The 21,006-nt window shown below is 39.5% G+C and overlaps 1 protein-coding gene across 8 annotated transcripts in view; it reads left to right on the top strand.

Annotated features, from left to right (window-relative positions):
• Positions 1 to 21,006, top strand: part of SEC61B (SEC61 translocon subunit beta) — a 292,958-nt gene that overhangs the window by 3,415 nt on the left and 268,537 nt on the right. Inside the window, exon 4 of one of the 8 annotated variants that reach the window (XM_059855834.1) lies at positions 1,686 to 2,019. The exons of the other annotated variants lie outside the window; for them this stretch is intronic. Coding sequence (XP_059711817.1) covers positions 1,686 to 1,773 — 88 coding nt within the window. The 3' untranslated portion in view covers positions 1,774 to 2,019. Of the gene's footprint in view, positions 1 to 1,685; positions 2,020 to 21,006 lie in introns of those variants that run through there. 8 annotated transcript variants of the gene reach the window in all.

A 21,006-nucleotide genomic window follows, 5' to 3' on the forward strand; every position in this document is an offset into this window, starting at 1 on the left:
CTGTGCATAGAAAGTAGAATTGAGCTTGTGGTACAATATGCAGCCTTATGAAAGACATTCTGAGAATGCACAGGACCAAATTTTTAGAGGTGTCTGAATCCATTAATTAATTTATTTGTGGTGGCCTGAGAAAAGACAGGTGTGTGGAGGAGAATTTCAGGGTTTCAACAGGTTTTCTTTAGGACTGGAGGAAATGAGATATCTGTGTCAGTATTAGAGAGTTTATTCTTCTGTAGGAGTCCAATGTCATCCTCATGTTAAAAAAACACTGAACATTCAATCAGTCCCCACTGTTTATTTCCATGTAGTTCTCTTCTGATTAGTGGTGCTGCTTTGTTCCTGTGTGCCTTTGGCGGAGCAGCTTACCTGTTCCTACTGCTGAAGGCTCAAATGAATTAAATAATAATTCAGATACAGTGTAAGGACTATAAATTATGAAATATTTTATGTAGGCTATAAACTTACATGTATGTATGTACATGTATGTGTATATATATATATATGTATATATATATAAAATAATAAAATTATAAAATAAATTTATTTATTTATATATTTAAAACGCTAGGGTTTGAGAATTATGTTCTGTTGCTTAGTGAAAGACACTTCTTTAAAGGGTTGCTTGTGTAGTCATCATGTATGTAGACTTTATTTTGTTATTAGTTTATTTGCTAAATGCTTTATGTCTGTGTTCAGGATTCTCCATACCCAAATAAGTATGATAGATAATAACTGAGTTTTAAAATTCAATGTAAGATTACAGTTGTGATCCTTTCAAGTATGTGGATCATGATCTCATAAAAAAATATGTCAGTAAACTCTTTGAATCCCTTTTCAGTTTCCTTTTGTTTTTACTTTATCTTCAGGTAGCATTTACATGCTTATAAACAGTACCCTGCAGGGTAACATGGGCTGGATAACAGATTTCCCAGTAGCATGTTGAAAATCAAAAATGAGATTGGTATGGAGTGTTGAGAGTGTGTATTCATGTAACTGTTGCATCTTAAAACAGCATGAAACAGCTGATTGAAGCTATCAGTGTGCACCCTAAGATTAAACTGTTTTTTAAAAACATTACTATGCAATTTCTAAACTATATATAAAAGTAAGAAGGAAAAAAAAAATTTATTCATTTTAGGTAAAGATTTAATGATGTAGCTTTGCCACTTTGTCTGTGTTTTTCAAGAAAGCATAAGTCCCCGTCTCTCACCCACTGCTGCCATTGTTTTCAAATGAAACAAAACCTCTAAAATAAAATAGCTAATGAGAATTTTTTGCCAAAATTTTAGTAGCCGCTAGAGGACTCTGTTGTTTTTTTTATATCGGACTGCATCTTTGCTCAGTTGGCTATCTGAGTTGTAAACACAGAGGATACTTTTCCAGAGACTGTGGAAACAGTGATGAATAATAATGAACCATTAATGGCTTTTTTAACAAGGAGGGGGGTTTGTTGTACTTTTTTAATGTAACATTTAGGGTGTACAGGACTGTCTTTTAAAACAGTGGCAGCAGCAGCAGTTTTTGATAGAGGTGGCTATCTCATTTCTATGTGCCTTAAGGTATTTATGTGGGAAGGGAAGAAGAGTTTTCTTGTACAATTTCGTATGAAATGATGAGCTCACTTGGCTGATAATGGGCAAGACAGACTTCTTTTTTATGTTAATGCATTTTCTCTTTATTTTTAGTGGACCTGTTCCAGTTTTGGTCATGAGTCTTCTTTTTATTGCTTCTGTGTTTATGCTGCACATCTGGGGTAAATACACTCGTTCCTAGACTCAGCTGCCAACTTAAAGCATACATCTTGGACCAAAACTATGGTGGATCCTGGTTGTTCTTGGAGAGAGACTGGGGAAGCTTCCTATCACCTATTGAAGTCCTGTCAACTTTGGCTATAATACCGAATTAATTTCTCAGTTTGGTACTTGGGCAGCTTTAAAACCTGTCATGGGTCATTTTGTATTTGTATCTGTACACTTAGATTACAGGTATTGCAATAAAAGTTGTATATGGAAATAGAAACAGTCTTAACTGTATTTTTTCCTCTTCCAGTATACCACCACTAACACATTTTACTAGTGGTTTTCATAAATAGTCATATTTCTGACTAAATGCTCTTTGACAGTTCAAACCAGATTCTTCCAAAGTATACATTGCTATATAATTTTATGCTAGAAGATCTTTTTTTTGTGGATGAAAGAGACAAAATCAGGTTCACAAACATGAGAAGGTAACCAACGTCCTTGTTGAAATAAAACTGAGGTACCAGTGCTGAGATGGACATGTTGTTCTTTTAACTCCAGAAGAATAGCTGGAGTTATTTAATCTATTTTCTAAATGCAAGTCAAACTTTACTCAGTGCTCATTATACATAAAAGTTATATGTTTGTTTTTTTCAAGCTGCACTTGAGAAACAACATGAACTGGTACCTAACTGATTTTAAAAAGAATAATTGCGTGGCTGTCAAAGACATTTTTCATCCTCAGGCACATGGTGTGGTACTTGGGGCTGTCCTGGGCAGGGCCAGGAGTTGGACTTAGTGGTCCTTGTGGGTCCCTTCCAACTTAGGATATTCTGTGATTGAGTGACTGCAGGCCCAGACTCTCAAGGAGAAATAAATTGAATGGGAGGCTGGAAAAGCAATGACTGTGTTTCAGAAAACAGGACATGCAAATAGGCTGAGATACAGCTAAGTTCCTTCAGATAATCACTCCAGTTTACTTGTGGGTGTTGAGGATTTTCCTTTTGAACAGTCACACAGCTCTTCCTTCTCTTTTTAAATGTATCTACATATTTGTGCATTAGCATTTCTGACTGCTAATATGATCTTGAAGTTGGATAGAATTATTTTAGTCTGCCATTCATGTTGAGTTCTGGTTGAACATCAGCTTGTTATGGGAAAACAATATTCTTAGTTATGCAGCCTTGACAGAAGTTCTAACTGCATGTTGTGAAAGCAGCCTCTCTTACCTCCTTCCTTAAAGCAGTTCTTAAATTAGTGATACTTCAGAAAAGACCAAACTGTTCAGAACAAAAACAAGAATGACGAATGTGGTCTCAGGGCTATAGAAGGAAGTGTTTTGAGCTGTGCTAATGCCATAGTACCTAATGTAAATGTGGAGGGAAAGAGAAAACTTGGAGCAGAAACTGAAAGTTATCTTAAAAAATGTAATAGTAGGAAGGTGTTTTTAGAGGTTTGGAAGTTGAGGAGCAGGGAATTTTGGAGACTCAAAGGCAGTGGTGTAGCAGAAGACTAAATTGGTGGAAACTGATACAAATAAATCATGTATCAAAGGGAAAGGGATCCATAAATCTTTTACCGCTATGCATATGGAAGGGAAGTTAAAACACAAGAGAAAATAAAGTAAGTAGAGGGGGTAGTTCACCACTTCAGAAGGTGATCCCTCACTTAAATGCTTTGCTTAGCAAGAAAATAAATTCTGTACAGTCAGCAATTTCATTTTAGGGCAAGAAAATGTAAAGAGAAGACCAAATGCAGGTCAGTTCTGCTGACCATGGGAACAGACTCTGCTGAGCTAATTTGTGGTGCTCAAAGGAAAAGGAATGGAATACTGTAGTGTAAGGATAAGGAATAACTGTAATAACAAAGTAAGTAACCTCTTTTTGACTATGTTTTCTAATATACTGTTTGACTGTTTCCTAAACAGGAAACAATTTTCTTTTAAACTCTTCCAGTCCCTAAAAGCTGTTTTCTCACATCAAATTATTCCATATAAAGCCTTCTATATTTTTATTCTTTTGGTGTCCTGCTTCTAAAGACCAGAATTGATGATGATCTTGGAGAAGTGATGGGGAGAACGCATATTGCTGTACAGCCTTTTGATAAATTTTTAATATATTTAAATACATTTAGTTCAACTGAGTATAAAAATGCTGACTATTTAGACAGTGATGTCCATATTTAAATATTTTAAATAATTTTTTTTCCTAGAATGGCCCGTATAATGGATTTTTGCGTGCACTGTCAAAGGAGCCTAATGTCTCTCATTTTGCACAAATTACTTTGCACCCTTGCTCGGCTTTATATTTTGTGTCAGCTTACCCCTGGTGATACTTAAATTGGATTCAGCTAGCTGAAACATCTTTAGTTTTATTTTCCTTGTACTTAATTAAAACCCTGATTTCTCTATTGTATGCTTCCAAGTTGTTATTATTTAAAATATTAGCATGAATGTGTTGGATATTCATGCTCATATTCTTAGTGTTTCACATACACGAGTTGTAGTGGAGTCTTGCAACTGATGTTTATCAAACTTCAGCTCCAGAGAGGTACAGATAAAGAAATGCAGGTTACAGAGACTTATCAGAAATTTGGCTAAAAATGTATGTGAAATTCTGTTTGGCCTGGGTGAATAAATTATAGCCATACTGATAAACAGTAGCTAATCTGTGATACTGAAAACTGGTCTTTCAGTAATAGATAGAAAAGAAGAAAGGACAGTCATTTGAAAAGCTTTATATCAGGTGACTAGGAATTAGTAAGACTTTGCATTTTAATGCTGGTATATGATTGAAATACAAGCTTGACTGAGCTGACTGTTGTAAATATCTTTACTTAGGTGCTGCAGAAGGCTCTTAAGTCCTCAAAGATCTTTACTTTGCCTCCTTTACAATAAAGATTCAAGGTATCTGGAAGAACTTGTGTTTCCATAGAAGAGATGATAAAGTACTAGAACCTTTATCCTTGACTGAAATTAGTTGCAACCTAAGACTCCATCATCCCTCAGCTGAAGAAGGGGTTTTATAAGGAGGTGGTTCTTTTGTGCATGAGTTCATCTTTCTTAAGGTTTTTTTCTCACCCCACCCAACCCACAACAAAAAATCTGAGTATGTGAGCAAGTTCAGTCTAATTTAACAGTGACTTAGCTGAAAGACAGTGTTCTTGCGGGTTGGGTGGAATAGGTAACTGATAGAAGAGAGAGATGGTCAACACTCCTGCTGTGCAAAAGCCTTGCACTTTTAACTTGTTACCCAGGAATAAAAGGGGGAGAGAGACTTCTTTAATGCCTTTATGATAGGAAAACGTTAACCTTTGCTCTTGCACATATTTGCACACTGAAGTCGAATACCCACGAGCTATTGATCTGTAGGTATATGGGCAGCATTAGTTCTGGTGTTTCAGATTTGCCTTTTGCTTTTGCCATCTGCTTAGAAGCCAGCTCTGCTGCTCAACACACACACACATGCACACACATGCTCTGTCCAGTGGTTTTTGGTTTGTTTTTTTTTCTAGAGAAAGAGATGACTTTGAGATCTAACTGGCTGTATACTTCCTGCTTTGGTAATAAGGCTGCATTGACATCTTCGTATTTGCTGTTTATATAAGTGTGTTTCATGAAAGACTTTTCTAAGCTTGGAGCTGGTAATAAGAATAGTAATGATTCTCAGCTTAAGATTTCTGAGGGGTGGCTCTGCCTTTTAGGTTTTAGTTTTTTTTATTGAGGGGAAACTAATGCAACATTTGTGATTTCTGCTATGATTTCAGAAGTTGCTGAAAGGAAAGGCAGGCTAAGCAAGAGCAGGTATGAAGTTACTGAGTATACCTCATCCCTGACATGTATTGTTTTCTTCTCTTCTTCCTTCTGTGCTCTATTTATCTCTTTTTCTCTGGAGACCTTCAAACATACTGAATTGTGCCATGTAGTAGGATAATGCTCTGATGCAGAGATAGGACAGGCAGTAACAAGAATGAACAGGACAGACCCATTTTACTTAAGTCAAAAATTAACATTCAGATGTATATCACCACAAATTTGATACTGCTATTACACATGTGGCAGCAGGTTGCAAATAATTATCCCTGTTTCTTATTTTGAGTGATTTTTCACAGGGCTGCCTTTCAGAATAGTATCTGTGACTTTTTGACCAAACCGAAATTCAGAAATTCTTTGAAGTTACACTATTATTTCATAGAATAGAACTGAGCAAAACTTCTCATGCACTGCTTCCTTGAAAGAGCTTCTTGTCTTAAAAGGTGAAAAAAGTGGAATTCCAGCTAGTTTAGTGTGATTTTTTTTGTTGTTGTTCATGCATTTATCACTGGGTACACCGACCTGGTTTTCTTCTCAGTACACCGACCTGGTTTTCTTCTCAGGTACTACAGAGAGATAGAAAGTATGCTTGCACATTCTACAGAGGTTAGACATTGTCTGAGTAAAATGCTTCCAAAATCAGAAATAAATTTGTGGTTACTGTGCTCTGGCTTCCCAGGGGCTGCATTCCCAACATTGCTTAATTATCAAACGCTATTCTGTGAGACCTTCCAGTTTATTAGCTACTGTCTTGGTTGTTTTTCTGGTAAGGTAATATGAAAAGAACCTAAAGCAGTGTTGCCCTAAATTCCCAAGATTGGCTGGTAAGTAATGTTACTCCCGGCTTACATGAAAGTGCTATGCTGTTGGAGTGTGGCATTTGTTATAATCAGTGAAGGAGAACATATGTGTTCCTCACCTCAGGGAGACATCTGTGAGGGAGAAAACATAACTGTGTGATACAACTGCACAGAAATTTGTAAAGGACCAAACTATTGTAATTCAGTGTGAATCTGAACTTGATGCAGTTGTGGGGTTTGGTGCTGCTTTCTAATTTTGTTTCATTTTCGTATCCATATTCCTCCTTTTACTTCAAAAAGTAATCGATGGATAAAATTAATTAAATGTAATATTAAATACCTTTTAAAAATTAACACTCTTAGCTTTCTTTAATCTCAAAGCGTTTTTTGTTTGATTGAAACTATGATGAACAATAATTGCAAATGCCAACATTTTCCATGAAATTAAAATTCACACTGAAACCAGCTCTTAGCACTAGACAGCCATGACAGTGTGAAATAGTGTTGGAAATATGGGTATAGGTCATAGCAAAATGTACTTTGGTAAGAACTTGTGGATGTCTTTGATCCAGCTCCTTGCTTAGAGGAGAGTAATCATCAAGGCTTGATCGGGTTGCTGAGGGCCTTCTGCAATTGCATTTTGAGAATCTCCAAGGCAGGGGTTTCTGTGGGTACCCATCTCTGTGCTTAACCACTCTCTGGTGAAGATATTGTTTGTTATATCCACTCAGAATTTCCTTGTTGGACCTTGCAGTGATTGCCTCTTGTCCTTTTGCTGTGCATTGCTGGGAGGGCTCTAGCTCCATCTACTTTCTAACCTTAGCTGGGGACAGCAGCTTGTGTTTTACCTTCAGCCTCTTGAGCTAAACAAGCCTGGTTGTCTCTGTCCCTGTGTGTCATGTGCACCAGCCTCCAACCATCTAAATACCCCTCTCCTAAATTCTCCAGTTTGTTAGTGTTTCTTTTGCACTGGGGGCACAAAACTCAGTTTTCCAAATGAGTGTGTAATAAGGGAGTATCTTTACGAGTGCTTTGCTGACGGGCCCGTTGTGCATCTTGTTCCATGGTTAGGCTTTGCTGCTGCAAGGGTGTGCTGCTGGTTCATGTCCAGTGTGGCCACTGGGACATTTTGTGCAGAGCTGATCTCTGGATAGTCAGGCCATGTCTCGCTGCATGGAGTCACTCCATCCAAGATACAGGACTTAAAGTTTGTCTGTCCTGAACTTTAGAAGGTTTTTTTGTCTCATTTTTCCACACTGCTAAGGTCCCTGAGATTGCAGGGCTTTTCTCTACCAGCTACCACTTTGTGAAATTTGGTGTCCTCATAAACTTGCTGAAGATGCAGATAATGAGACCAACTGCCTTCCTGCCAGCAGCACGACTGTGAGTTTGCATCACTGCAGGATTACTTCAAGCTTCTCTCTCTGTTTATGGCCATCCTCAAAAAACCTGATATGTCTGGGCTTGAGTGTAATCCTGGCACTGAGACACTGAATTTCACATAAGGACAGGCTCTAGCCTCATGCATGGAGGATGCAAGTGAAAACTCAGACGTGCTTGAGAGTGCCTTCCCAAAATTCACTAGGCACTGTTCCCAGGCCTTCTGCTTATTCATTTCTCACTCACCACCTGTGCATTCAGATCTATCTGCTGGCTCATAAACTGATTTATATAAAGTTCTAACTTCTCAATAGCCTACACCATTTCTGTTATATGTAGATCTCACACAGACTGTACTAGAAGATGCCTACAACATGCACTAGGTGGCCAGAGCAACACATAAAAGTTAATTTCTGGTATGATTTCAGTTGAAAAGTGTGTTTTTCTGAATTTCCTCTTAGCATTCCCAGCGAATCCAGAAGAAGGAAGAAAACTTCCAAGTATATATTCACCCTGTATTCTTCCTCCCCTTGAACTGACTAGTCTCTGAAAGGAAAAGGGGCTCTAGGAATATAAGTGTAACAATGCTTCTAGACATTTCTTTGCCAATAAAAAAGGATTGTTAAGATATTTTCCTAAAATGAGTTAAAGCCACTGCATACTTGTGTGATTCCTGTGTGTCCAAATGATGAGATACCTGTGTGTTCAAACCAGGATGAGAGTCCAGGTTCTTTCTCCTGGAACATTTGTCTGTCCAGAGTCTCAAGGCTGGATGGTTTTCACCTCATTCTCAAGTAGACAAGAGGCTAAAAGTCTTGAGGAAGAATTGTCTTCATATAATCCCAGGTAATTGCCAGTACTGACCAGCCAGGTCCTGTGTAGTGGCTGAAGCATGGATGTTTTCCAGGGAGTTTGGGTACAGATATTTGAATGTTTACAACTGGCTTTTCTTTGCCATATAGATGTCAAAGCTTAGTGGGAGAAAATAATATCAATGTCTCAAAGTTCACTTTCCCTGCTCTTATAGGCAACACAGCATTAAAGCATTTTACAGATTGATTAAACTCCCTAATTTAAGGTATATGAACTTTCCATGTCTTGTCTGAGAAGGTACACTGGGATATGTACAGCAGTTAGCTCCCTCCCTGTATAAAAAGACACCTCTTGGCACTGAAGTTGTAGGTGTAGTTGTGCCAGATTTAGTAAAATCTGTAGCTGATTCACAGGCAATGTAAATATGCCTGTACTTTAGGTGTTGGTGGAAGTCAGTCTGTGCCTTACCCCTACAATGCATGAGCATCAGGTAATGAAAAGAGATATATTAAGAAGCCACCTAATCACCATGTTTTCTATAAAAGTTCTGTGAGACAATTGTATTCATGCTCCAGACCCTGTTCTTCCACCATCTACTTGAAAACAGTGGCTTTCAGATAATGCTGAAGTTGGCAACAATGCTTCTACTGATAATTCATGGATCAGATTACAGGGAACTTTGTCATAAAAACTGGCATACATTCGAAACACAGCATCCTATCTTACTCTTAAGTGTCTTTGTGAAGTACCCAACTGTGAAAAACCTGCAATGGCAGATTAAAGTGAGAGAATGATGGTACCATGGCTTCTGGCATTCCAGTGTAAATCCATTGTGCTGTTGTAAACCAGCAAATGTATGGAGTCAAAGTGGTACTTTCACATACAAAGTCTCATTTTTTCACTGTGCATTTAACACCATCAGGTCCCAGATTTGAAAAGTGTAACTGCAGTGCTTAATTAGCACGCCCATGCTAAATATTTCCAGTACCTTCTGTGAGAGAAGAGCTTTCATGCAGTGCTTCCCATCCTACATTTCCTTTCTCACCCTCACTTGATGCTGCTGCGGAAAACCCCTATAGCACTAAGAACCACTGCTACTTACTAGCTATTAGTAATAAGCTATACCCCCATTATTTAATTATTCTCCTAGTTTTCTGCCTTCAAGCTTTGGCCAGACTAACCCCTTAAGTTCTTTTCTGTTTTAAGCAATCATAACACTTGTGCTCACCTCCTGATAACCTCCTGATAAAGTAGCAGCTTCTGCTTTGAAGGAGGACATCATTCATGTCAATGATAAGGTGGGTGGGACTAGATATTCTTTAAGGTCCCTTCTGCAACTCTGTGATTCCATGTAGCTCAAGTTTGAATGTAGTTCAGTGAAGAACTGACTTGGCCTTGGTCTTGGTTGGTCTTGCACAGGCAGTTTCTCTTTGTTTGCTGAGAAAGGCAGTAATCATAGGTCATGTTGTTTGTTGCTGTGTGTGAGATAAAGCTGTTTCCGTCAAAGCAATGCCAGGGCTTTGCTCCTGCTTTCATTTCCACACTGCATCAGTGCCACTCCCAATTTCTTTGTGTATGTGCCCACCTTCATTCCTTACCAAAAAGCACTGCTTGGATTTCTGCTGAGGGGATCTAGAGTCATCCTGCCTTTTCCAGGAAAAGACAAATTGATATGAAAGCATTGGGTTAGTCCCACCTTATAATGTCTGCTTCTAAAACTGATCTCTGTGTGTTGGGGGGTGTGTTCTTTTGTCATGTTAATGAAGAAATAATAGTGTTTTTCTCAGGCCAGACTTGCTAAGATGGGCTGAACCTTGAATATATATATATATATATATATATATATATATATTTTTTTTTTTTTTTTTTTTTTTTTCCTGTGAGATGTATGCTGTCCTTGCATGGAAGCAGTGTAGAAGTGAAAGAATTTAGAATTTAATCTTTTTTGTGTAGCAATTCAGTGACACAGGTCAGGCTGGAATTCAGGATTTCTGGGGTCCTTAAGTTACGGATATTCCTCTATGTAATGCTGTGCTTGGCATAAAAATATGAAGTCCATCTGAGTTACCCTGTGCACGATCTGTGAGCATGAGGAAATACAGGAGGAGAATGGCACAATATGTCAGTTTACAGCAGAGATTGGCTGTGTCCACCTCTCACCTTATGTGATCACCCTCAGTGACAGGAAAGACAGTGATAAATTGGGGCTTAATAATGTCCTTCCCAGAGCTACACAGAGGCCATGAAGAAGTTGAAGGCAGTCTTTTCATGGCAGTTCATGGCAGGAAGACAAAAACAATGGGGTTAAGTTGAAATGAAATCTGTTGGCTATAAAGAGATAGCTTTTCACCATGAGGATGGTTGAGCCAAGGTTGCCCCTAGAAGTTGTGTAGGCTCATTTTTCCATTGGATGTTTTCAAGATCTGATGGATAAAGCCCTGGGAAGCCTGGTCTGATCTCATGAGTGACCTACCTTTGAGTTGTAGGTAACAGAGGGTTGCACTAGATGAATTTGCAAGGTCTCTTCCAAGCTGAATTATCCTATGACCCTATGATTCTTGTGGAGCCTTTTTGACACCTAGATGAATGTCTGCATCCTCTGAAGCTTGTTATGTTTCTGCTGTTTTGCTGCACAGTAGGTGAGGCAAAGAGCTGAAGATAAAGCAGAACCTCAATAAAAGTTACATCAGATTTTCAAAGGTCTTGGAGAGTTATGGAGAGAAAGAAGATTCTTAGTTTTATCAGCTATATTATTCAGTCTTTGGTGCTTGATTTTTTTTATAGACTCAACCAAGTAGAATTCCATGATATTAGGTAAAATCCTAGTGTGCATTGCAAATAAATAAGTCCCATAAATAAGTTGGCAGGAATCATCAAAACTGTACATGCTACTCCATCTGCTGGGGAAATCAATAACAACTTCCAGTATTTAAGAGGTGGAGACATTCTTCAATCACAAGAGCAGGGTTTTTCCAATCTGCTTTGTATCTGTAGGCAAATGTCTTTGCTTTTGCAATACTTACACTGCACGGGATAAACAGGAAATCCTGTTTGGGGAAATTATGATTCTTGAAAAAATCTGCAGGTATAATTACTATTTTTTCACCTGTTCCCTTTATTTTGAGATGAGTCACTCAAATCGATGTGGTTGAGAGGTTGCAAATGAAAGACAAAGCCCTGAAAAGTTTGGCCTCCTCTTTTCTATGTATTGTAGACTCAGAACATGAGAATGTTTGCTAAACTACCCAGAGCAGATCTTGGAAGTCAGTCTGTGTGGTCCAGGATTGCAGTCTGTCTGTTTGTGAAGGGCTTAACTCAGTGGTCCCTGATTAACAGCTCTCTCAGCAACATCATCTGCTAGAATTTTCTTCACCAAATTCTGTAATGACTCAGCTTAGAGGTAAATGAGAATGATGGTGTTGAAGTTGCCTGAAAATAACAGAACCATGAAATTACAATCTCATATTTTTGGAAGGTAATAGGTGTAAAGGTCACATGGCCTCTTCATGAACTATGAGACTCCACATCTAATAGTAACTTCTTTCTTGAAAAAAGAGAACCTCACAAGAAAAAAAGCCATGAAAGAGTAAAGGCTGAGCTAAGAATTATGTGGATTTCATAGGTGTCTTTTTCTTTCATTACATAATCAGTAACAATCACTTTTTTCAAAGTAACACACTTTTCAAAGTAATACATTGAAATGCAACTAGAGAGGTCAGAGACAGTGAGCTTCAGTCTAAATCTGCATTTATGTTTTGATATGCAAGCAGAGACAGGATTGTGTTTACTGTCCTGAAGACTCACATCTACTGTTTATTTCCATATTTTGAGCTAGAGAAGGAGCAATCCTCTTCTATCAGGAGTACAGTCACTTCATTCTGGTGAGAAGTAAGCTTTCATTTGGACCAAAGAGAGTGTTAAGTGCTCTTCACAGCCATGAAGTCTTCAGTTTTGCTCTTCTTTTGCAATGAATAAAAATGTGTGTTTGTTTCTTGTATGATGGCAAATTTGTAATTCAGACATTTGTCATGGAGACTGACTGATGAGTAATGAAGTCTAGTCCCTTCTAAACTAATCTGAATTGAATATTTGATCTCGAAGAGATCATTTGCATCACAGTCTGTGTCACTTCCCAGAGGTTGACTTGATTTGAAGGCATGAATTCTTGAGAGGTTTTTTCAAGCTCAGAATTTTACTGGAGACTCTTCTGTTCTATACTTTCTGATCTCCAGGGTTCAAGGAACAGCTGTAGTCTTGTAGCCAAGTAGATAAGGTGGTTCCATTTATTGTAAGAGGCCACAGACTTTGTCTCACATTAACAGTGAAGACTTTTGAACCTGTTGGATTTTCTATGGACTTGTCTTGGGCTACTTGTAGATTTATATTAGCTTATTTATCCATATTAGTGATTGTCTAATGACCATGTAACTAATACTTTGTTTTAATTTTGATTGCTGTGTATAATGGTGTGGTATAACACCTAATCTCATATATTTTTGTTAACTAGAAGATATTAATTACAGGCACTTATTCTCTGTGGAATGAACTGCGTATGACTGATCCTGGAATAAAGCACCTTGTGGGTTACAGGGACAGGATACCAGAGGCTCCAGGGCTGTGAACAGTTCACCAGAGGTCCCTTGCAAGCAACTGAAGAAAGGCAATCTTTAGAAATGGGTAAAACCAGGTAGGGATTACAAAAGAACTAATACTAAGTATCTGACATATGTACTACACCATATGTAACAGTGTTACACATGTGTTGCATAGAGTTGGAGAAAAGAGAAGAAAGAGCAAGATGGAGAGCGTGTTAGATAACATGTAAAAAGGATTCCAAGCAGATTCCAAGTTGAGAAGGAGGAAACCACCAGCATCATACTGGCAAAAGATTTGAACACTAGGAGCTCACTGCTCCTGTCCCCCTGCTCTGAAGCTGTCTTTGTAAAGACCCAGAGTGCAGTGGAAAGGAAAGCATACCACCAAAAAAATGGGTTGGTATTTCCTGGGCATAGTGACCCCAAAATGATAGTTTTCAATTCTGGGTGAAGTTAGGAATGGTGCCAGCAGAACTGCCACCTTGGACTTCTGACAGGCAGACTTTGGCCGTTTAGGAGATCAAAAGACAGGTCCTGCTTGATCAACCTGATCTCCTACGATAAAGTGACACACTTAGTAGATGAGGGAAAGGCTCATCTATCTAGACTTCAGTGAAGCATTTGACACCATCTCCCACAGCATTCTCCTGCAGAAACTGACTGCTCGTGGCCTGTATAGGTGTAGCCTTTGCTGGCTAAAACTGCCTGGATGGTTGGGCCTAGAGACTTGTGGTGGATGGAATTACATCCAGCTGGTAGCTGACCACAAGTGATATTCCCTAGGGCTCAGTACTGGGACCTATCCTGCTTAATATCCTTATTAATTACCTGGATGAGGGGATCAAGTGCACCTCAGTAAATTTTCAGACATTACCTAGTTAGGTGGGAGTTGATCTGCTGAAGGGCAGGAAGGATCTGCAGAGGGGCCTGGACAGGCTGGATTGATGGGCTGAAGGCAACTCCATGAGGTTCAACCATGAGAATGCAACAACCCCAGGCAGTGCTGCGGGCTGGAAGCAGAGTGGCTGGAAAGCTGCTCAACAGGAAGGGGCTTGGGGATGCTGTTTGACGGCGACTGAGTGTGATCTAGTCTGTGCCCAGGCTGATGGCATCCTGGCTTGTCTCAGAAATAGTGTGGCCAGCAGGACAAAGGAAGTGATTATCCTGCTCTGCTCAGCACTGTTGAGGCTGCATCTCAAATCCTCTGTTCAGTTTTGGGCCCTTCCCTTCAAAAAGGACATTGAGGTGCTGCAAGTGTCCAGACAAGGGTGACAAAACTGGTGAAGGGTCTGGAACACAAACACAAGTGTTATGAGGGTCAGCTGAGGGAAATGTTGGTGTTTAGCCTGATGAGGAGGAGGATCAGGCTAAACACTGTCATCACTCTCTGCAACTCCCTGGAATGAGATTGTAATGAGGTGGGGATTTATCTGTTCTGTCATGTTTCAAGTGCAAGGATGAGAGGAAAGGGCCTTAAATTGTGCTAGGGGAGGTTCAGATTAGATATTAGAAAAAATTAGATATTAGAAAAAAAACTTTTACTGAAGGTGTGGTTAGGCACTACAATAAATTATCCAGGGTGGTGGTAGGATTGCTGGTAGGTGGGAAGTGTTGAAGAAGCATCTGCCTGTTGCTCTTGAACCTGTGGTTTTGGGCTGATACAGTGGTGCTGGGTTGATGATTGGATGAGATGATCTTTAAGGACTCTTCCAATCTTAATGATTCTGTGATGCTAAAATGTTTGTGTCTATACAATTTTAAGTAATGTAATTTGAGCTGTGAAGCATCAGTGTCATGGTAACTGGATAGGTAATTCTTTCATTAGACTGTTAAGACTTCAGCTAGACTCACAGTAAGATCATGACTTTGTATATATGGTGTGTTCCATTTGCCCTTAACTTTTCAAGTTTATCAGACTGATGGGAAGCAGTCTATAATATTCAAGCAGTCTATAATATAACCTAAATGCAATTATTTGGTAGAAAAGGCAAGGGAACAGTCCTGAACTGTGTATCCCTGATTGATGTAGCAAGAGTATCCTGGGGTGGCCTGTCCTGAAGGGGTACATGCCCACCTTTTGTTATGCTTAGCTGGAGCAAATGAAACTGTTTCCAGAGATTTTTTTTTCCCAGATGCGGGTAGAGGTGAAAGCTGTACTCAAGGAAGGAGTGTGGTTATGTCATGAGTAGCCCTCAGCCTAGAGAGGCAAGCTGTATGACTTTTTTGAGTCTTTAGGAAAACACAGCTTACTCACTCCTCTGGCTGACACTGGACTTGGCCTTCATGGACTTGACCCAAATACACTGAATACGTGGTTTAATTTCTGAGATGTTATTTGGGGATGTTTTAAGCAGTCATAATCCTCTGATGCCAGTATTTGCTATCTTTCAAGATAACCTTTAAGTGCTGTTAGAATCAGTCTGGTTAGGTCTTGTGAAGTTTTCTGCTGTTGAGGCTTCTAAGCAAGAAAAAGGAAACTCACTAGATTTGGAGCTTTTTTACTTTGTCTAGCACTTTGTACAGTGATTAAGGTAGAATAGTCATCACATTTCAGAAATTGTACCAAGAGAGCTTAGCTTGGGAGCAGGTCTGTGAAGGAGTCTATGATGGTATTTAAAGGAGGGCATCAAAGACAGGAAATTAAGCTGCTACTGTGTTGTTTTAAAAGACTGGAGAACAAGCCACGTGGATATTAAGAGGAAATATTGTAAGCCATAGGCTGTTTCCTGTGAGGCCAAAATGCAATCCCTACAACTCAAACTGCTCTTCATATGTGTGAAGGACAGATTTAGACCCACGAGGGAAAGAAAAGCTGTGAAGAAGAGGAGGAGGGCTAACAGCTTACTTCTTGGCTGTTAACATTGAATAATTAAGCACTAACAGCCAAAAGGAAAGCTGTTGTTTTCCTAGTCCAAATACCCAGCCAGGAATAAAACATTAAGCAGCTATAGAAATGATGTCTTTCATTTTCTTTTCATAAAACAAATGACTAAGTTAAACAACATATACTTTGGATAGATGGAATATAAGTGTATTTCATATAACCAGAACTTTAATTTCTGGAATTTAGGCTTTGCAATTCACGGGTAAACTGAACATGATGTGCCAACTTTTTTCCCTTAAAATTCATTGTGCATCTGTGAAAATAAAGGCTAGTATCTAGACTATTAAAGCTTTAAACCATGACCACTTTATGGTAAAGAATCCCTTAGAGTTCTTGTGTATACCAAATCTTACCTGTTTTGTTTTTCCCCAGTTGTGTTATTTGGTTCAAATTTTTTTTTTTTTTACTAACCTTCTCCTGCTCCTGGAAAGCAAGTCATTAGTCCATGCTCCCCCATGATGGAGGGTCTGAAGGTGTGGCATTAGGCTCTGGCCCCTGCCACTTTTGTAGTCCTTTTTACAAAAGCTGATCTTTCTAGAAGTACTTAACCTGCAGCTTAAGCTTACCAGAGAGGAGAATAAAAGAGTTTTTTACTGGTAGATTTTTTACTGGGTCTAAAGTGAGGATTTTAAAAATTTGAGTGAAACAGAGACACTACATTCATGATTTAAGAGTACAACCCATACCCATTCACACGTTTTATACTGTAAGAAAACTCAGAGGGGAAAAAAAAGCCTAAGAAAAAAAGACATATGAAATGAAGGAGATATGGCATTCAGCATGTCTGACAGAAGAAATAGCCCCCAGAGCCAGAAAATTGTCATCAGGTAGCAGTGATATCAGTCTAGAGCTCCTTCCAGCTTTGGATCACAGGGCCCATCAGCAGAGCTCCCTGTATACAGCACCCCTCACAGTCACTCGTCAATCAAACAACTCTGAAAATAAAGACCACATGTCATCAAATTTGTGGAATTCTTCTCTTCCTGTTTATGCAAGAACTGCCAGATCACTTATGTTGCTGTACCAGCTTTCTGTCCTCAGAGAGGTGGGTGATTTTCTTTTCCTAATGTCAGCGTAGATAAGTCCTTTCATTTCTGGTGTGAAAATTAAATGTTGTTGTAAGACAATTTCATGCTGCATGGGATGGACACAGAGGACCTTTGTAGGAATGCAAAGGCAGTAGCTTTGAAATGCTGTTTATTCACCTCTGTAAAGACCCTCTGTCACCATGGATAGGCAGGAATAGAAGGATGGATCCAAAATACCATGTTTGCCTGTGGAAAAGCCTTCATACTTGTTTGTATTGGTTGGATTCAAGCACTGGAACTGGCAAATTGCCCCAAAGATGCAGTGTGTGCTTGTGTGAAGGCCATAGAGGCACAGTAGAGAGGCTGTTGACCTGCATTAGCTCTTGAAGTGCTACTAGAGATCAGGATGTCATTTGGCCTGGACCAAAGATGTGCAAGGAAGAGTGCTCATGCTTTTGTGGGAAGGCTGATTGCTTGCCAATGCTCAGTTTGCTTGGATAGGTGCTGCAGAAATGGACAGAACAGTCCTATTTCAGTGAATTGTCACCTGTATGTAGCTCGCTCCTGCTCAACTTAACATTGGCAGAGGTGCCATAAAATGTAGAGATCACTCCTTGTAACCATCACTCCTTTCTCTAATAAAGCTGCACAGATAAGGAAAAGGTTGAAAATTATATTAAAACCATCCAAAAATAGCAGTAGTTTTGCTGGCGGATTTCCCAGCAGACCATATGTCGACCTTTTCTGGTCAATGTAAAATCCACAATCAGCCTGGATGAGTGCCTAACCTCAGATGGATCACCCTATGTCTTGCTGTCTCGCTGATGCCACCTTGCCACCCTTTCCAAGTGGATTCAGGCTCCCTTTGTGTGACCTTTTGCTCACAATGTGTGTTCTCAGAGAAGCCATCACGGGCTCACAAAACATAGTCTGAATGTTCGCCACAGCCAGGATATCATTTGTTCCTCTGCATTGCCTGGGCCAGGGCCCTGTTTTTTCAGTGTTGCTTGGCCAATCTTAAATATTTTTTTTATAAAGCCTTTTTTTGATGAATGCTAGGTTTCTTTCTTTGATTATCAGAGGAACATTCCCTTCCTCTTCCACATCTGTCTGTGCTTCCATTCTCTTTAACATACAAGACAAATTTCAGAGGGCATTTCACCCTCCTGGCCCAGGAAGACAACCTGATGCCTCTTCTTTGCTGGTCTTTGCTCCATATGCTGAAGAGGAAGGCTTTGTATATTTTTCAATGTTCTCCCATAGCATTAATTCTTTATATCCAATATGAATTATTGGCAGATTAACAGCAATCTGGAAAAACAGATGGTGCTTTCCAGACCTCCCTCCTCCTTCCCTGTCATGGTTGAAAGGAAACTAACATTAATTCAGCCCCAGCCTTCAGTGAGAGCGCAGGCCTACTCAGTGTGCCAGGCTGCCAGATATTTACGTACAGCTTTATCTCATGTACGTCTGTCCTATTTCTTCTGGATATAGAAAGAAACCTCTAATATATATCAGTGTTTTTATAATGTGCCAAAATTTTATCTATAGTTACAGATGCAAATATAAAACCACCCCTTAACTACGTCCATGTCTAATCACATAACTATATATTAGTGGCTCTGCATTTGTGCTCCTAAATATTTGGAAGTGTATTCACAGAAATAGATATGTAAGTATGTGCATACATGAATACATCAGGTGTGTGTTTTGTAATCCGTTGGGAATCAATATTGATGTTTCTCTGTGGAAACTCTAAACTGAGTCTGATTAAAGGTTGTTATTATGGCTTGGAATGGCAAATATCCACCAGCTACTGGTTAATCACAAATACCTTTCCTGGCTAGCAACAGATCCTTGTATCACTTTCTCTGCACAGTTGCACTATGTCCTGGCTTTATGTATCATGTCTGGCACTATTTCAGTCTTTCTCTGCTGGACGACACTCTTCAAAGATTTCTTGTCAGGAACATTCATCATGCCAGTTGTATGTATGACTTTTCCCCGTACCACCCGTATTATTTGTCACTGATTGTACTCTTTAACAAGAACTAATACACCACACTCAAGATCTTTCTTCAAACTTCTTATAGGAAAACATTATTTTTTTTAACAATTCTTTCATTTCATAGGAGTAAGATTAGTAAGAAATGCACTGAAGCCAACATTAGCAAATAATATGTACACATGTATATACACACCAATGCGCAGAAGTTTCAGTCTGAGACATGTAATCTCCTTTTGGCAGATGCTTTCCCTTTGTTTTCAGTAGTTTATATTTTGACTATCTTTTCTCCCAGCCTACAATTAATAAAGCCAGTCACCACAGACTGTGAAATTCTTTCTTCTTTATTCTTTTGTATACTAATAATCTGTGCTGTTCCTTACTGTGCTGTCTGTAAGAAGGGTTTTGATGGAAACCTTTTCAAGACAGAAAGGATCCCACAGAGCAGGTTACTGAAGCCTGTGGCACCCCCTTAAATTCTGCACTTCTGCAACACTTACAATATTTATTTTTTCAGGTTTTTATGAAGAGTAGTGTTTACTCACTTGATCACAGCTCCCTTACATTGAATGGCAAGAGGCCACCTTGCCAATGAATGAGTATAGCATCTTTGATGGAAAGCACTGCAGGGAGAGAATGTCAACTGGGATGTGATGGAATTTTGTGAGCTTTTGCTGTGGTTTACTTTGGTTTTGTTTTTCTGTTTCATTTGTCACATTTTGGATGTCTGGAAGTATCAGGTATACTTAAAAAGTAATGGTGTTTTCCTCCATCTATGTCCAAGGGCCATCTCACTTAAAGTCAAACATATCAGCAAAAAGTTTACCAAGAGAATCTGGAGGCCTATGATGGAAAGCAAAATTTATTTATTACTAGTGGCTTCTGGTGTCATTTCAGACTGTTTCATGTTCATCATATAAACAACCCCTTGCATTTACTCAGCTATATACTTATATTCCAAAAGGAGTAGCATATGGTATGAAAACCAGATGCCCCTGCCCACATAAAAGCTCTATACATTTGTTTGAATGTAGTCAGGAAACAGTCACGATCTTCTTCCCACTCTCAGAGGAGTCAGCTGGATGCAGCCAAGACCCTGTTTAGCTCTCAGTGACTACTGGTGTTGCCTAAGCTGTCCTGGGGGATAATGGGATGGACTGTCTGGTCTCATGGGAACGTTTCACCATGAGAACCGAACTTCCCATGCTCTGTGAATTAATTGTCTCTTCTGAGATAGTTTTTCTCTTCCCCTAAAAGGCTGTCTGGATTCCTCCACAGAAACTTTTAACTCCATCCTTCTCCTGCTTCTGTTTTTCATTCTTTGCTTCTGTGGAATAGTTAACATCATTAGGACTTCCTTCCCAGTTGCATTTTATAAACAGGTATGGTCTCTGCTTCCAGAAGCCGTTTGCATCCTGTCTAAAACCTGTCTTGAATACCTGATATTTTAAAATCAGTACTCCAAATGAGAACCTGTCACAAAGCCTGTAATAAGGCACAGATTTCAGTTCTCTTGCATTTTCCCTTCTGGCCATTCTTTGTCTGGAGGTTGGTATTTATGTCAGCCATTAATTTTTTATGGGCTCCTTTCAGCTGCCTCGCTCCTACAATTTTCTGGCATGTGCAGCTGTAACAGAACATGGTGCTCTGAACACTAACACGGATCCCTTCCATGCGGCATAGAATCTTTGGCATGCTTTGCCATGAGATGATGGGTTTGTCAGCGTGCGGTGGAGGTCTGGCTCCGTGCTCTGCCAGTGACCTGCCATGCGGGGGCAGAACAGCTCCACCTTGGAACATTACAGGAGTTCTCCCAAAGAGAGCTGGTGGCTCTGCAGTGCTTCTCTCCACAGAGGCAGATACTCCACTGAAGAAACCTGCAGGATTAACTGAGTTCCCTGAAAGACCCTTAGGTTCAGAAGGTTCCCATCAGTCTTGTGTTGTTCTTCTT

This window comes from Haemorhous mexicanus, chromosome 1, assembly GCF_027477595.1.
Source record: "Haemorhous mexicanus isolate bHaeMex1 chromosome 1, bHaeMex1.pri, whole genome shotgun sequence".
In the NCBI taxonomy this organism is placed as follows: Eukaryota; Metazoa; Chordata; class Aves; order Passeriformes; family Fringillidae; genus Haemorhous; species Haemorhous mexicanus.